This window comes from Equus asinus, chromosome 7 (genome assembly GCF_041296235.1).
Source record: "Equus asinus isolate D_3611 breed Donkey chromosome 7, EquAss-T2T_v2, whole genome shotgun sequence".
Lineage (NCBI taxonomy): Eukaryota > Metazoa > Chordata > Mammalia > Perissodactyla > Equidae > Equus > Equus asinus.
The window spans coordinates 50,018,712-50,034,859 of record NC_091796.1 but is presented as its reverse complement, the minus strand read 5'-3'; the positions used below and the strand labels follow the sequence as shown (position 1 = coordinate 50,034,859).

The 16,148-nt window shown below is 41.9% G+C and overlaps 1 protein-coding gene across 17 annotated transcripts in view; it reads right to left on the bottom strand.

Moving 5' to 3' along the window:
- DLGAP1 (DLG associated protein 1) overlaps nt 1-16,148 on the bottom strand; it is an 843,533-nt gene that overhangs the window by 308,893 nt on the left and 518,492 nt on the right. For 5 of the 17 annotated variants that reach the window (XM_070513311.1, XM_070513314.1, XM_070513313.1 and 2 more), the window contains one exon: nt 9,785-10,813. In XM_070513311.1, the coding sequence (XP_070369412.1) occupies nt 9,785-10,741 (957 nt within the window). In that variant the 5' untranslated portion in view covers nt 10,742-10,813. Of the gene's footprint in view, nt 1-3,942; nt 4,147-4,378; nt 4,600-9,784; nt 10,814-16,148 lie in introns of those variants that run through there. The other 12 variants (XM_070513330.1, XM_070513319.1, XM_070513324.1 and 9 more) reach the window with 6 other exon arrangements.

Sequence of the window (16,148 nt, the reverse complement as noted above, 5' to 3'; positions counted from 1 at the left end):
TAAATAATCTCAAATAATTCTTGCATAAAGTGGTTATCAGAGGAGAAATAGGCAGGTAGAAAGATGGCATGTCCACCTTGCAGGGAGACATTTGTGAATGAGATGGTTTACCAGATGGCCGTCCAATGAGGAGATTCTAGAATGCCAAAATTGTCATTTTTTTGAAAAACAAAAAACAGAACCTGTGTGGTTCTTTCATTGTACACCTTAAGGTTTTAGAGACCTGGACAGTAAAATCAGGGAGGAGTCAGAAAATCCTGCAGGTTTATGTTAAACAGTGGTTAAAAAAAAAATAAGGGAAGCACAAGTCATTTCCTTCCACTGTTTAATGTCTCTTTGTATGAGAGAGATTTATCCTCACACCAGAGATGCAGGACACTTCTAACTAGTTTATACTAATGGCTTGAGATCAAGTTCAATATAATCATTGTAAAAGCAAGGTAATGAGTTTTCTAGCAGGATATGTGAAAAACTATTTCCCACTTTATAGTCATTCTTCTTACACGGACTTTGTGAAAAGACACGCTTAAAATGGATCTTATGTCATGAATCAGAGATCAAAGAAAGCATATGTATAAATACATATTTTAGAAGCATGGGTGTAGAAATGCCTATGCAGATGTAACATGTATATATACACCTCTACTCATGTGCACAGAACACAGTAACCCTAACATGCGTATATGGACCTCTACACATGCACACAACATCCAGTAACCCCAACCTGTATATATGAACCTGTACATGTGTACACAGCATCCAGTAACCCTAATCTGTATACATGGACCTCTACACATGCACACAACATCCAGTAACCTCAACCTATATATGTGGACCTGTACACAAATACACAGCATGCAGTAACCCTAACCTATATATGGACCTGTACATGTGTACACAGCATGCAGTAACCCTAACCTATATATGGACCTGTACATGTGTACACAGCATGCAGTAACCCTAACCTGTATATATGGACCTGCACACATGCACACAGCATGCAATAACCCTAACCTGTATTTATGGACCTATATACACGTATACAGCATGCAGTAACCCTAACCTGCATATATGGACCTGTACACGTGCACACAGCATACAGTAACCCTAACCTGTATATATGCACCTGTATACACGCACACAGCATGCGGTAACCCTAACCTGTATATACGGACCTGTATACACGCACACAGCATGCAGTAACCCTAGACCCCACAACATTCTGCTTCATAGATAGTTCTGTCATACCACAAGCCTGAATTTTGTAGGAAGTTTCCTAAATCTGTGAGGACAATGAGTAGAAATTCCAGTTGACAGAGAATAGTGACCTAATGTACATGAAAGAAAAGATCTACCTATCTAGAAAACTCATTTTGCAAATCTAATTAGAAGTCTCTTTATCTTAGAAATGGAAACAAGGCAGCATATTGCTAAACTTTAGCAAATTAAAAAAAAATCCCAGTTTTTAAAGATAGTCCTATATATTCTTATACTTAAAGGACCAGAGAATCATAAGAGGTCTTTCCTTGGTCAACTGAGTATTCTCCAGGAAATAAAAGAATTAAAAAATACAATAAACAATTGGTCAAAGGCACAGAAGGAATAGATAATATGCTTCTCCTTACACTATATTCCCTCCTTTATGTGTAACAGTAATTATTTTCTTCTTTATATCTTTACCTTTTAGCTACAAATAGAGAGGACTGGGTTGAAGGAAAAGAAATCATCCACTGAAAAAAATTAAAGCACCCTCAATTGTGGTTTCAGTCTAAGAATTTATAAAAACACTTAAATATGCATTAAAAAAATAAGGCAAAAAAAATTTTCCCTGTGCCAAATGTGTTCCAAATGGCAGTTAGGAGGGACAGAGCCTGCTGGTGGGGGATGAGGGAAGATGGTGTTGAGAAGCAGATAAATGAGCCCCAGATGTGAAGTTACACATGCTTGTTATTTTTATCCAAAGGGAAAAGTTACGGGTTCAAAATTTCAGATGAGTAACGCAAATCGTTGTGAGGTCATATAACTTTTCACGGATCTTATTAAAAATAACCTGGTTTTACCTGAAAAGGCCAATTTTTTTTCTCTACCAAGTTTCCCTAGCAAATGACAGAATAAAATCTGACTGTTAAGGGATACTAGAGGTTGAACCAAATGAAGTTTCAGATTTCAACTGTTTAGATCTATAAAAATACAATTTCTCCATGATTCAGCTCCATATCAATGAGGTCTAGGGCCAAGGACCCTAGCAATACACGCTTTTCCAAAAATGAGAAAAATGATACCAAGCTTAATTAAGTAAAAAATTTCTTCCACTGAACTCTAAATTCACAATAATCCAGTAACAGAGGGTGTTGCCTTTGAACCTAAAGCTAAAATGATAAAAAAAAAACCCTAATCTAGTCACCAAATCAAAGTCAGCTTGACCATATTGCACACATTTTTTAATGGCCCCTATACAACCTCAAATAAAAGATCAATGTATTCTACCATTCAAAAATCACTGTTTGTGTCAAGTTGTGTAAAGCCATGATTTCAAATGGACCAGAGATTGTGGATGAATCTTTCTCTACAAAGTGGTCAATGATTACCTTCAATTCCTGTCTTTAACTTGCACTCACGCAAACTGTCCTCTAAGGAGAATGGAGAAAGAGGAAACAGAGTCCACTGGCCACTAAGAAATCCAAGGCTAGTTTTTCTCTTTTAGTCTGTGTTAACCAATGCTATTAGTAGCCTTCCATTAGTAGACTGGACTCGGTGGGATCAGAAAGCATTTGTTATGAAACCTTTGTGGCTAACCAAGTACTTCTGGTGTTGTCGAAGCTGTCTTCAGAATAATGAAATTGCAGACCAAGAATAATAAAGTTTCTTTACCAGCTTTCAAGAAGGATTTCCTATTTCTTTTTGATCTTCCTGGTCCTACCACTGGCTCCTTCTGGACCCCTGCTTTCTCACAGTGTTTTGCCAATTGTCTCTCCTCCTCCCATTAATCAGATATGGACAATCATGAGAATTAGAAAGAATTAGTGAGAGAATTACCAAGATTTAGCTGCTGATCTCTGATTCTACATTCAAAGTCAGCATCAGGCAGGAGTAATCTCAGTTTTCTATCAATGAAAGGGAACATCTCCAATAAGATCAGCGATAAATAGGGAGACGATTGTGCAAGCCAGATAGAAAACATAGTCAAGAATCTGTCTTGCTGGATTATTAAGGAAATTTAAATTAAACATAAAGAAAATCATCACTGTGGTTGATGGGGTTTAAAAAAAAAAGGCAGCAAGGAAACATCACAAGCAGAATTGCTCAACACTGTCATACATTTTACACAAAGTAGTTTCAACTGATTTAGCATAATTTAAATTGTTCAAAAACAAGAGTAAGGAAAACATCAGCCAGGGAAAGAAAATCCCCACTGGGCAAAGACTGAAATAATCTAAAACAAAATTTTGAAAAATAGTTGTACCTGCATCAGAAAAAATCCTGGGTTCATGCTTGTTATGAATGATTCTTCAGTGATCTTTTCTGGAGTCTTATTTAACCAACAGACCAAAAAAAAAAAAAACCACCCCCAAAACCCAACCATCCAGAAATTTTAATTTTGCAAAGGAATAGTAAGCATTCAGAATTCTTGTCATGGAAAACGACTGATCACATTTCAAGCATTAGCCATATAATATCCTATAATAGCACCTAGCACCTTGCATCCTCTGTGTCAATTAAAGATTTTATGAAGCCCCCGTGGGGACACAGATTTGTAGGTATCTGATGTCTCAACCTGGTTTCTTACCATCTGCACACACATCAGTTTGTTAGCTCTTTCAGTCTTACTAGCCATTCTTTAGAGAAGAAATACAATAACAAAAACTATCCTTCTTCCTCCCCCAAAACCACCCAAACCAACAACACACGATCACCAAGTACAAAGTATTAAAAGAGTTGTACCCAAACCTGGTCAGTCCTGCCATTTCTCGAAACTTGCACACAAACTGAAGAAACCCACTCAGCCTTAAAAAGGTCGATCATTTTGGTCTCCTAAAATTTCATCTCTGAGAGTGCTTTCTTTCTCGGTCTCTGTCTTGCTCTCTCTCTCCCTCTCTCTCTGTGTTTGTCTCTACATCTACCGGAGAGCGTTTTGTTTCCCTTTTCCTGTTTCTGCTGCTGGATGAATGCAAAATACGTGATTTGAAGGGATTTTTTTTTTAGGTTAACAGTTGGAAATCTAAAATCTTGCTCTTCTGAATGGCTTTATATGCTAGTCACTCAACACAGAACATTTACATAAAGAGGTATACACAGAATCAAGAATGCTGCTTTTTTAAAGCAAAAACAAAACAACAACAAAAACTCCTTTCAACCCCTTCCTATTTTGTTTACTTACCCTGAGATGTGCCATAAATGCTTTATTCCAAATGTATAAAAGCCAGCCACATCTCAACTGAGAATTAGACAGTTTTAACGTCTTCAAATCCATGTCCCTGCTCCAAACTCCGATACAGACAGTCACTGGCAGCGGTACAATAGTTCTAAACAGCAGACATCTGATTCTTGACATTTAAAAATAACAATATTGGGGGAAAAAAGCGAGCCTTTTTTTTATTAACTACAAACAGCTTGTGAGTGAGCACATATCACCAATGGACTGTAGTAACTTGCAATGATTTCAAGCTACAGTTTTTTATTTCTAAAGTAATGTCAGACGAATACCTATAGACCTCTCATTTTCTATAGAATCACGGCAATGACCTAAATTAAATGAATTCCAAGTGATAATTCTACAAAGACAGAATCAGAACTTTGCTACCATTTAGATTCAATTATTGGTGAAAATTGTTTTAACCTTTGTTCAGTCTTGAATGAAATTAAGAACATATGAGTCATTCCACTGCAAGCCTAAGAGGGATCACATTTCATATACATGCCTTCTTAACCGCCTGCACACATATGAGGTCAAATGAATGCATGGATTTGCTACAGAACAAAACAAGTAATAAAACGAAAAAAATGCATTTATTTCTCTCTTTTTTTGGTGAGGAAGATTCACCTTGAGCTAACACCTGTGCCAATTTTCCTCTATTTTGTGTACGTTGGATGCCACCATAGCATGGCTTGATGAGCACTGCGTAGGTCCACACCCAGGATCTGAACCCATGAACCACCAAAGTGGAGCATGCAAACTTGACCACTACACCACCAGGCCGGCCCCCATTTCTTTCTTTCTTTCCTTTTTTTCTTTTGAGGAAGATTAGCCCTGAGCTAACATCTGCTGCCAATCCTCCTCTTTTTGCTGAGGAATATTGGCCCTGAGCTAACATCTGTGCCCATCTTCCTCTATTTTACATGTGGGACGCCTGCTACAGCATAGTTTGATAAGCAGTGCACAGGTCCGTGCCCGGGATCCAAACTGGTGAACCCTGGGCCACTGAAGCAGAGCGTGTGAACTTAACTGCTGTGCCACCAGGCCAGCCCCCTATTTATTTATTTATTTATTTATTTATTTATTTTTAAAAGATTTTATTTTTTTCCTTTTTCTCCCCAAAGCCCCCTGGTACATAGCTGTATATTCTTCATTGTGGGTCCTTCTAGTTGTGGCATGTGGGACGCTGCCTCAGCGTGCTCTGATGAGCAGTGCCATGTCTGCGCCCAGAATACGAACCAACAAAACACTGGGCCGCCTGCAGTGGAGCGCGAGAACTTAACCACTCGGCCATGGGGCCAGCCCCCGACTTATTTATATTTTTGAAGCACACTATAGACTTAGATCTGGGGTCAAGTCTTAGCTCTCCCACTTACTATCTATGAGTTACTGGGAAAATGATTTAATCTTTTGTGCCTCAGTTTTGTCATCTGTAAAACTGGAATAAATAGTAACACTTTACAAGGTTGTTTCAGGTACTAAATAAGATACCATATGGTTTCTGTCACATAATAGGTTTTTTACCTATGCTACTTCCTCCCTCTTTTATATTTGGAGTGAGTAGGGATTGAAAAAGGTAAATGGGAAGAGTCCAGGCTTTGGAGGCAGATACTCAGTTTGGACCCACCATGTTGCCATGTACTAGCTGTGTGTCCCCGGCCAAGTTACTTAACCTAATTTACTAAGTCTCAGGTTTTTTTTTCTTTGCTGAGAAAGATTCTCCCTTAGCTAACATGTGTTGCCAATCTTCCTCTATTTTGTATGTGGGATGCCGCCATAACATAGCTACTGAGGAGTGGTGTACGTCCATGTCCAGGAACCAAACCCGGACACTGAACCCAGGCTGCTGCAGTGGAGGGCATCAAACTTACCTACTAGGCCACTGGGGCTGACCCCTAAATCTAAGTTTCTTCAACTGTAAAATATCTCATAGAATTTTAAAAAGAAAATTAGATAACATTGGAAGAACATCTACTCTTGGGAATCATTTATTAAATGAGAGTTCCACACCTTACAACTCTCGAAAATTGCTCTAATTAGCACTCTACATGTGTAACTTGGGAGTTTTAAGATATGGACTGAAGAGCACAGGCCGCCTAGACCAAGTGCCTCACTTTACAGCAGAGAGAGGAGACCCAGAGAGCTGAAATGATGGTTCCAAACCACATCACGAGTTATAGAGAGTGATCACAAAGTGGCAAATAGGGACTAGAACACAGATCCTCATATTTAAAGTTCCATGCTTTGTCCATTAAACCCTGTGAGGTTGAAGTTGAACACATTTGTAAACCCAGTTTCACTATTACTTTGTAATTAAGGCAATACAACTGAAAAAAAAAGCCTCTATGTTCCCAAGTTTGCTTCTAAGAATAAGTTTTAAATGAAATCATCCCATGGGAGCTGGCAGAGGCAGGCCACCCGTGTCTTCCTGAGAAGAGCTTCGGCAGGCTGGCAGTCTCCCTTTCCTACAAAGCAAGAAGGCGGCTGGAGAGAACGTCCACTTCTCAGGAGTTCCCCTTCTCCCCCCCCCCCCCCCCCCGTAAACGTCCAGCTCCTTTTGTTTCTTTAGAGGAACTCTTCAACCTGGCACGCTGGGTGGGAAGAACACACTGTTCTGCATTTAGTTTACTTGCTAAACATACTACCTCCCCACATTGAAATAGCGAATTCTTTTTCAGCTTGAAAGCCTGGCACAGAATAGGAGCTCAATAAAAGTCAATATTTGTTAAAGAAGGTGTGCCTTTGAGCTAAGTTTATATTCAAAGTGTTGAACTAGCTTGGGTTTAGGGTTCACTACTGCCCAATGTAGAATAGAAAATAATTTTTTTCAATCTTTCCATAATTTCAGAACTAAAAACAAAGGTACTTTGGGTATCAAAGTCAGATTAGCTATTACTCTGGGGAGGAAGGGAAAGAAATGGGACTGAAGAAGCTACACATGTGATCCATTGTAATTAATGTTTTCTTTTTTTTTTTTTTTGAGGAAGATTAGCCCTGAGCTAACTACTGCCAATCCTCCTCTTTTTGCTGAGGAAGCCTGGCCCTGAGCTAACATCCGTGCCCATCTTCCTCTGCTTTATACGTGGGACACCTACCACAGCATGGCTTGCCAAGCGGTGCCATGTCCACACCCGGGATCCAAACCACAGAACCCCAGGCGGCCCCTAATGTAACAGAACGTGCCAACGTAACTGCTGTGCTACTGGGCCAGCCCCTAATGTTTTCTTTCTCTAGTTTGGTGACATATAAATAGGTGTTTATTTTTTTCTTTATATCTTTCTGTAAGCCTCAAATATTTCATGTAAAAAAACTGGCTTAAAAGAAGATAAATAATTTGAAAATAGAATTTCCAAATCTTTATGATATGAGATCCAATAACACTACTATACTAAATCCCATTAAATCTTCCGAGCTTTTCTTCTCATTTTACCGAAGAACTTTAATAATACTATGTTTACTTTAAAGATGATTTTTCTCCTTGCTCACCATTTTCATGCCCTTGGTTCCAGGGCTGTGCTGGGGTGTCGTGGACAAAGGTCTTTTGCATCAAATAGATCCAAGTCTAAACCTCAGGCCTCTAACTTACTGGTCATGTGGCTTTAAATCACTTGATATTTAAGGCTGGTCCTAGTTCCATGGGGGGAATCCTTCTTTAATCTGATATGTCTCATCTCATCTTATCACTACTTATTAAAGTCCAGGGCTTGGTTTTTTGTTTTTTTAAAATTTCTCTTGTTTTTGCCACTTATCATAGAACCTTCATAGAAGAAATGTATGCTACTCTAGGGTGTCTATCTCATTACCAATCTTTTCTTCAAGACAGATATTTTTGTCAAAATACTTTATTCTCAGTGGTGGATGAAATTTACGTGCTTAAAGAATCTGTAAAGCCTTCAGCTGTAACTCTTATAATGGTCATTTCTATAAATTAAGAGACTTCGGCTCCAGTCCTACCTCTGCCACATAGTAACAGTGTAACCACCAAGCCATTGCCTCTCTTTGAGCCTAGTTTTTTCTATGCTAAATGAGGAGGTTGGATTAGATGCTCTTTAGCTCTAAAATTCTAACAGTTCTTGATGACTTAATTAATGCACGTAGCAACCTTCTAGTGAATCAGGCAATACCACCTCCAGTGGGAAATGCTGACCATGTAATTGTGTGTTGTTTGTGAAAACTATCCACACACAGGTGGCTTCTTCTAGACTCTGGGAATGGGCTCTGGCACTGTCCCTGCTCACTGACTGCCAGCCTGGAATATTCTCAGGGCTGGGTGGAGGCATTCTCACGGGAGCCAGGTTGGTCAGGAGGAATAAAAGGGAACAAAAAGATGAACTCAGCGCAAAGACTTTTTTCTTGTATTTGTTCTCAAGGTGAGAGTGGGAAATGATTATGTCATGCTTTTTTGTCCAGCTAAAACTGTTTTTAAAAGACGGGGAGAACAGAGGAGAACAGAGAAAAAGACACTCTGAAAAGGAAAAATATGAGGGTCCTTTGTATGGAGGATCATGTGTTGCGAAGACTAGAGGGAGGAGATAGGGAAGAAAAGAACTCCTCCCCGGATATTTTTATCCAGGTGAAATTTAGTTTAAGTGAATTGAAGGGCAGCTGGGAAAAACACAAGCAGACAGTGGAAGGGGAGGATAGGCCTGCCTTGGGTCTCTAAGTGTGTGGGATTTATACGCTGACACTAATTGTATTTTATTGCGTGGATGCTTCCCTCTTCTTTTCCTCCTCTTCTCTGTTGCCCTGAGTCGCTGCAGCTGTGTTTGTCAGGTCCCCAAAGCAGCTGATCTCCACCTCCTCAGGGCCCAGGCATTATCCCAATTTCCTGTGTTCCAGGAGTGGGGGCTCGAGTGAGGGTGTGGTTAGCGTTGGCATTGATGACAATTGCGATAGTGAAGACGTAGATCAATTCACCCAAACTAACAGCTTCAGGATGAATTTTACAATTAAAAAATAAAACAAAACAACTCGGGATAGATCCAATTAAACTCTTTCCAAAAGTCAAAAGATTACTGTTGACTTTTGTAAAAAGGTGGATTTATTTTAAAATTCTGTGTAGACTCTGCTTTTTTAGCCTCCCTATCCCACGATCCCTGAGACAAAGAAGGATCACAACACATTAATAACTCCTTGCCTTTATGTAGGCGTGCTTTGAAAAGCACTTTTATATCTAGTATCTCGAGATAACTGGACGAAGTTGGTAGAGTGTTTGTTTCCTGATAGAAACACTTCGCCACAGAAATGCTAAATAATTTGCTCAGGTTCACGCAGACAATTCATAGTAGAGCCAAGACTAGGACCCAAGAGAGACACCATGCAAATAGCAGATACAATTTCTAAACATCCATCACTCGACATAAGTGGTACCTGAAGGTACTGGCAGGAGCGTTCTTGTTGACACGACTCTGACTTCACCATGGCCTGGTCCATGTTGACCGAGGCTTTCTGGTAAACCTCCCGGGCTCGGCTCACCGTCAGGGTGGAGGACCAGGCGCTCTTCTTCAAGAGCGGTGCGTCCAGGTTGACGGGCAGGTTGGCACAGGTGGAGCACTTGACGTCGTTGTTACTCCGCGAGGCCTTTACCGCCTGCTCGCTGATGGTGTTGTAGGCCTCCATGAAGTACTGCGAGGCCGAGCGGTCGGGGCACCTGCCCATGGTCATCACGCCCGAGGGGCCGTGGTAGATGCACATGTCGCCGTCCAGGTTGTCATCGGAGCTCCACCAGCCCGGGGAGGTGTTGGGGCGGGCCTTGGGCTCCGCGCGCCGCTCCTTACTCTTGCTGCGCTTGCCATATCTCACGGTCTGCGTCTCATCGGGGCTGGCTTTGCCCCCATTGACGCTGCCCTTGGACGGCCCCTCCAGGGAGTGTGACTTGGTGAAGAGCTTCTGGACCGAGTGGACCAGATGGCGTATGCGGCCGGGGCTGTCGCTGCGGTGCTCCACGGCCGTGCGCTTGTACTGCAGCGTGTGGTAGCCATCCCGGTTGAGCGGCAGCTGCCTCTCAAACTGGTCCAGGAGGTTGGCGGGAATGCGATTGGCCTTGGTGGCCAGGGTGCGGGGCACCAGGGCGCACTCGTCCTTCAGCTCCTGCTGCGAGTTGTAGTGCCTGCGCGGGAAGGTGCTGCTGGCCAGCGGGTCGCTGAAGGGGCCCACGCACTCGGCCTGGAAGGAGTTGCGCTGAGTGTAGTAAGGATGGTCCGCGGGGTGGTGCTCCACCGGGCTCAGCAGGTATGGCTTGCGGTCCGAGTGGTGCGACAGCGAGTCACAGGCAGAATCACAGGCGACTCCGTGGTGATGGCCGCGGCTGCCCGATAACCCTTTCATTGCTGATGGGGCACAACTGCGGGGGTCATGGACACCCAGGGGTTAGGTTCCAGACCCGGCTCCCGCAAAGACCTGGGGGCAACGAAGAACAAGAGGGGAAAAAGGTTAACGCTCCCCTTGGTAAATACATACCGCTGTTTTTTGTATGTACTTTCTGCTACTGTGTTCGTTTCTGGCAGAAGAACTCATCACTGTTCCTAAAGCTTTAATGCCTCAGTGGAAGAGCTCTATCACCTCTGAAGGGTGGGAAAGCCGACTCCAATCAGACATGGGGAGATGGCAGCGGTGAAAGCTAGCAAATCTGGAAAAGAAAACTATCAGAATATAAAAATCGCTTAAAAATTATTAAAGAAAAACTCCCTCTCCCTCCCGGATTCCAATAAGCATCTTTCCCTTGCTTCTCTGTTTTTCTTTACTCTATGTTCACCATAAAGCTAGCACACGTGCAGGGCTGTTTCTCTGGGAAGCCTTTGCTGACCCATGCCCCTTGCAGAGAGAATTAGTTCCCCTCTGTTTCTAGGCATGGAATCCTTTGTCTCAGGCATTCTCCTGGTAAGTTCCTGGCAGGCCAACTCCCTCTTAGTCACCTTTATATCCCCCTACCTAGCACCAGGCCAGGCATGTAAATACACAGCAAGCACTCGTGAAATAAATATGAGTGGAAAAAAATAAATAAGAGGCTACTGGCACCTTATAACTTGACTTGAGGATGTATCTATCTTCTGTCACATGCTTTCCCAGTTCTGTAGTAAGGATTACAGCACACAAACAATCCCCTCATGGTTAATTAAGACTTGAAAAAAGTAACAGTGTGGCAAATCAGTCAGAGCTGCCGGGAAGATCTGCCCCTGTATTTCTGTCATGGGAGGGAAAGAGCTTCCTCTCAACAAATTGAGAGCACTCACCGAGAAATAAGCTCAAACTGGCTAGTTTGACTATCATGGCATCTCCTCCGCCTGGATTAAAAGATTCTGCTTAAATGGTTTAACTAAAACAACAGCAACAAAATAAAATACCCACACATGGACATGGACTTCTGAGGGGTCAGGTCTTGTCTATCCCATGGGACGTGCTGTACGTGGGAGCTCCTGACAAAGATGAGAATGTCTAGCCATGCTTTATGAAGCTCCTTTCTTCCTCCTTCTCTCTCAGTTTCTGGATTAATAGCTTAGGAAAACTGATGGGAGGTTTTCATCACTGGAATCTTTCGAAATTGGTTAGCTAGTAAATTATGAGCTCCTTGAGGGTAGAGACTATGTTTGACCCAGCCTGTGCCCAGCAAAGTGCTTGGTTGATGGTGGGAACTCAGTAAAATGTTTATTCAATGAATTAAGGCATTGATGCAAAATTTCCCAAAGTGGTCCATTCTGTAGTTCAAGTCCCATAGACGGAGTGGAAAGATGACTGTGTGACAAGGGAAGGGTCAAAGAAGGAAGGGACCGAGCATCTCACAGGTGTTCTAGGGACCAGTAGTTTTCAAGGCAAGGCAGGAGGTAGGCAGGTGAATGCTCCCTCTGCCACCCATTAGCTTCCACAACCCACCAGAGACTATCCCACTTCTTGAAGTTCTGAGGTGCTACCTGCCTTGACTGTAAAGGCTGAGGAGTTTGCCTTCCTGGGGACCACAGGATGTCTAGACAAAAGACAGTCTATTTGAAGGAGAGAAATAAACTGACACCTGAAGAGACAAAAAGGAAAGCAGGACTCATGATACCCGTGGATCAGGAAGAACCTATATATCAAAGCTTGCCCACTGAGGAGAGACTAATGAAACAGGAAATTTTAGCATAAAATACCTTAGGACTGCTTTGCATGAAGTTATGATCCCAAGAGTGGGCGGTGGTAAGGAGGGACGTAAGAGGGTTAAATATGTATTTTTAACAAAACTGTGGCACAAACCAATGTAGATGGCAAAATCCACTGCATGAAGAAGTCTTTCTATAAAACAGCTCCCATTGAAGACATTTTTGCCTTTTAAAAAACAAAAACAATCCAGTTGGATTATAGTGACGTAAGTATTATGATTACACATAATAGAACATCAATATATGAAATAATCCTTCAAACTTTCCTTCCGAAGCAGCTTGGTCTTGGGTAGATATTTTCTGCTAAATGAAATGTGAAACTGGCAAGAGCCAAAAATGTAAATTACATACACTCCAAAATGTGAAATATTATTGAATTATATATTCAATATTTAGTTATCTCTAATATGTGAACAGCATTTCATGAGAGATGATGTTACCTGAGGACGAGCAGAGCAAATGAAGAGCCTTTTTAAAGCCATTAATAATGAATTAAGTTAAATGATGTAACAATATCATTTTTGTAAGTTACACATACACAATGTGATTTTTACTAAAACTAAAGTGGGCTATTTATATTACCAGCACTTATATTTTCTTAGAGCATAATAAATTGCATCAAGGATAAATAAGTTACCTTTCCTCCTTCTTTACTTCATATTGTAAAAGGATATTGAGATCTTGTCCTTTTCCTCTACAATGTGGGCAAATAAGGTCATGAAAAGAATGGTCATAAACATTTCCAAATGCTCAAGCTATCTTTTTGGTTAAGGCCAAATGAATGACTTAATATCCTGGCCCTTTCTATAAAAAAAATCTTACACTCTCTTCTACCCTCTTGTCACTATAAAAGGAAAGTAGATCAATTTGTAATTATAAAATAAAGCAACACATTTGGTGACATCTTGGTGAGCAGGGGCAGATGATCTAAAACCCTCAATGGATTAAACAGTTGCTGGTGGCATCTCCCGTGGAGGTCCTGCTCTTCCTTCTGGCATTCTTCATTTTCCTCTTTCCTCAATCTTCAAATCCCTTTCCAGCACCCTTCTTTCTGCCACTTATTTTTTTTTATTGTCTCCTAATTAATGTTTATGAGTGGCATCCATGGACATCAGTTGCTCTAGGCTGTGGTGTCACTAAGAGCATCCCCAGGAAGAATTAACCGAGCATCCCTCCTGGGCAGGGCCTAGAGTTTGCTGCTGCACACAACCAAATGCATAGCGCAAACCCCTAGTGGCAAAGGGCTTGGGATGTGCTCAGAGGGACATGAGCCAGTCATGAAAGAAGATACGTAACAATTCTTATCTTCTGCATCCTTGGAGAGGGAAGCTGCTAGCCCCTGAATTAGATTTTAAGTGGCCATAAAAGATTTCTGAAAATAGAAAAAGAAATTGTCTTTCATGCCTTTCTCTTTGAGCAAGGGCGGGAAGTGTGAGTCAACATGCCTGCCAGAGAGTTTCTATGACTACGGTGATCATCTCTCATTTTTTCTTGTTCACTATGACTTCAAAATTGTGTTTTGTGGTCCTCCTAAGTTTGATTTTACCGTCAGACTGTATGTCCTGAGTTTTGGCTTGGAAAATTTGTTGACTATATTGGCTACCATGAGGAGGGCTCTGAGTGTGAGGTGCACCCGGTTTTTACAGAGTTTGCACACCTGGAGCAGAAGCGTTGTTGTAGAGACGATGACTAAAGCAAGAACAATCCAGCCCTTTAAAGGAAATTCTCAAGGTAGGTAATTTATTAGATCGGAGGAAAAAACAAACAAACCGCATATTAGAAGATGCTGACAAGGGGAAAACAGTCTTGCAAAGCTGGCAAGTCCTTCTTTCTTTTTGATTTCTGTGCATGTCTTTATTTAGAGCTGCTGTTCTTGATTTTTCTTTACACGAAGAGAAAAGAGACAAGTGAAGGGCTTCCATTCTCTCACTCAGTGAGGACTGACAGTCAGGCAATCACGACTTGCTTTAGAAAGAACAATGTGGGGGACCCTGCCCAGGAGAACAGGGAGCACTGTGTTCTGTTTTGAGGAGATATCTGGAAGAAGAAATCTCCAGAAATCTTTTCAGGGTCAAGTGGTTTTTTTGGCTTCCTTCCAAGCAACCTGTCCATGCCAGGTTATAACATTCCACTGAAGAGAATGAAAAGATTCCCTTATTGAAGAGGATAAAATAGTTCCCAAATAATGACTACATTTTCCAATCTCCTTAGATGTGCACAGGTGACTAATTCTGGCTAATGGAATATAATTGGAAATGGCATGTGCAATTTCTGGAAAATGTCTCTACAGTGAAGGGCGTACCCTGCCCTACCCCTTCCCTGGCTGGAATGCAGAAATGAGGGCTGGCTGAGCAGTGATCTTGTACCACGAGGTGGAAGTTACAGTCTGAGGATGGGGACGATCAGACCAGCACAAGGTGAAGGACCTGGCCACAGTGGAGGGCTGTGTCAGCCCTGGATGTGTACCTATGCATCTTGTTTACGTGGGAGGAAATAGGCCTTTATCTTTTTCTCTGCCACTATTATTTTGTTTTCTGACTCTTGCACCTGACCCTATTCCTGAGTGAGATGGGTAGTCAGGGCCAAATCCCAGAGAGCATCTGTAAGCTATCCAGGTACAGAGACTTTGCCTTGCAGGTGGTAATGCTCCATGAGAGCGAGAGAGTTCTCAAGGTTCTCCATGCTCCATGAGGGCTCCAGGCTCCGTTAAGCTAGGCAGTGACACAAGCATACTCACACTAAAGATTTCTCTGGCTGTAGTTAGAGACTGGATTTAGGGGTTGGGAGAGGCAAGAAGATGTAAAAGAAGCAATTATTTCTTGCTTGGGCAGTTCTTGAGAGAAGACAGAAAGGGAGGAGGGAGTACCCTAAAAGAGGGTGAGAATGTCCTGGCCAGCTGGGACAGAGTCCTCCATTTCAGGCCTCCTTGCCCCACGTGTGTTTCCATTCACAGTCTAAACACACATGAGCACTTTTTCTAGACAGAATAAAATTCAATATAATATGGGTGCAGATGTTTTATTAGCAATTTTCCCCTCCATTAAAAATAAATCTCAATTCTATGGAGATTGAGAATGAAGAACTATATTAATGCTCAACAGGCTTATGATTTTAAATAAATTTTTTTTAAAAAGTAAGAGAGCAGGAGGCCGGTCTTGTGGCATAGTGGTTAAGTTCATGGGTTTAGATCCTGGGCGTGGACCTACACACTGTTCATCAAGCCATGCTGTGACGGTGTCCCACATACAAAATAGAGGAAGATTGGCATAGATGTTAGCTTAGTGACAATCTCCCTTAAGCAAAAAGAGGAAGATTGGCAACAGATGTTAGCTCAAGGCCAATCTTCCTCACCAAAAAGAAAAATAGAGAAAGAGAGAGAGAATGGGGCCAGCCCCGGTGGTCTAGTGGTTAAGTTCAGCATGCTCTGCTTCGGTAGCCCGGGTTCAGTTCCTGGGCGTGGACCTACACAGTTCTGCTAGGGGCCATGCTGTGCTGGAGGCCCACATACAAAAAAATAGAGGAAGACTGGCACGGATGTTAGCTTGGGGTGAATCTTCCTCAGCAAAAAAAAAAAAAAGAAAAAGAAAAAGAAAAAGAAAGAA